At 70.2% G+C, this 1,278-nt stretch overlaps 1 protein-coding gene across 1 annotated transcript; it reads right to left on the minus strand.

Moving 5' to 3' along the window:
• Positions 1-114: 114 nt before the first annotated feature.
• On the minus strand, positions 115-1,278 carry EMIHUDRAFT_125138 (hypothetical protein; the record flags this gene model as incomplete). The annotated part of the gene is made up of 4 exons (XM_005759049.1): positions 115-513; positions 582-689; positions 751-840; positions 922-1,278. Coding segments are annotated over 4 exons (954 nt in total), but the record flags the coding sequence as incomplete, so codon positions are not given.

The following is a 1,278-nucleotide window of genomic DNA, read 5'->3' on the forward strand; positions in this document are numbered from 1 at the left end:
GCTACAGTGGCCAGAGCCAGAGCTCGAGGCGGCTCGAAGGAGAGTGTGCGAGGGCGCGCTGGGCAGAGTCTCGAGGTGCGAGTGTCTCGGAAGTGTGTCCTCGGAAGCGTCCACCTGGACGTAGTGCGGCAGAGGGGTCGACTCGCCCACCCCCTGCGGGTCGGCGACGTGCACGAGCTGAAAGTCGTGCCGGAAGCCCGGCACGGCGAGCGCGTGCGGCCCGTCCGGCGCGAGCACGCCGGGCAGGTCGCCGAGCGAGGTGTAGCGCCAGCGGTAGAGGTTGGCGATCGCGGGGCGCGCGCGGCCCTGGAAATCGAGCTGCGTCGCGGGCACGCCGAGCCGCACGAGCCGCGCGAAGAGCGACTGGTCGAGGCGCGAGTACTTTTGGAAGGCGAGGTTCTTGACGACGGGCGGCAGCTGGTGGTGGTCGCCGATGAGCAGCACCCGCTTGAGGCGCGACTTGCCCGTGGCGGTGTCCGGGTTTTGCAGCACCATCGGGATGAAGGCCTCGACCTGTCGCCGCAAGGAGGCGCGTGAAGAGGCGCAGCGCACGGCAGCACCCAAGAGGAGAGGCCTCCCACCTCCATGATCTGCGCCGCCTCCTCCATGACCAGGTTGTCGTACTGGAACGCGAGGCTCACCAAATCCTTGCGCTTGATGGCGGCGTGCGTGCACGTCATCGCGACCACCTGCGGCAGAGAGTCGCCGACGTCAGCCGAGAGAGCAGCCGAGAGTCGCCCTCCCCGCCACCGCCACCGCCTTTGCGTGCTTGGTGAGCAGGTAGTTTCCGCGGTCGTACGAGGAGCGGAGCAGCTCGAAGGCGCGGCACTCCTCGAGCTCCTGTTCACAGCAGGAGGTGTGAGGAGACGCTGTTCACAGCTCGAAGGCGCGGCACTCCTCGATCTCCTCGAAGAGGGCCACCACGTGCCGCCACGCGCCGCGCGCCGCGTCGAGGTGCGCCGCGCCGCTGGCGGCGGGCGCAAACAGCGGCGAGGGCGTGTCGGCGAAGAAGTCGGAGAAGGGGAAGTGGCGCTCGACGGCCCCCTCCTCGTCGCCCGCGCGCCGCGCCTCCGCCTCGAACGCCTCCCACCGCGGCGCGACCGTCGCCTTGAAGAAGTAGCCCGCCGTCTCGCAGGTGTAGCCAACGTCGGCGGGCACGTCGAGCGACTTTGCGAGCGCCTCGACGCGCGCGAGCAGCTCGAGCCTCCGGCCGAGCATGTAGTTGACGCGGCCGCGCCGGCTGAAGTCGCGCTCCGTCGCCAGCAGCTCCTCGCCGTG

Source organism: Emiliania huxleyi, assembly GCF_000372725.1.
Source record: "Emiliania huxleyi CCMP1516 unplaced genomic scaffold EMIHUscaffold_8189, whole genome shotgun sequence".
NCBI lineage: Eukaryota > Haptophyta > Isochrysidales > Noelaerhabdaceae > Emiliania > Emiliania huxleyi.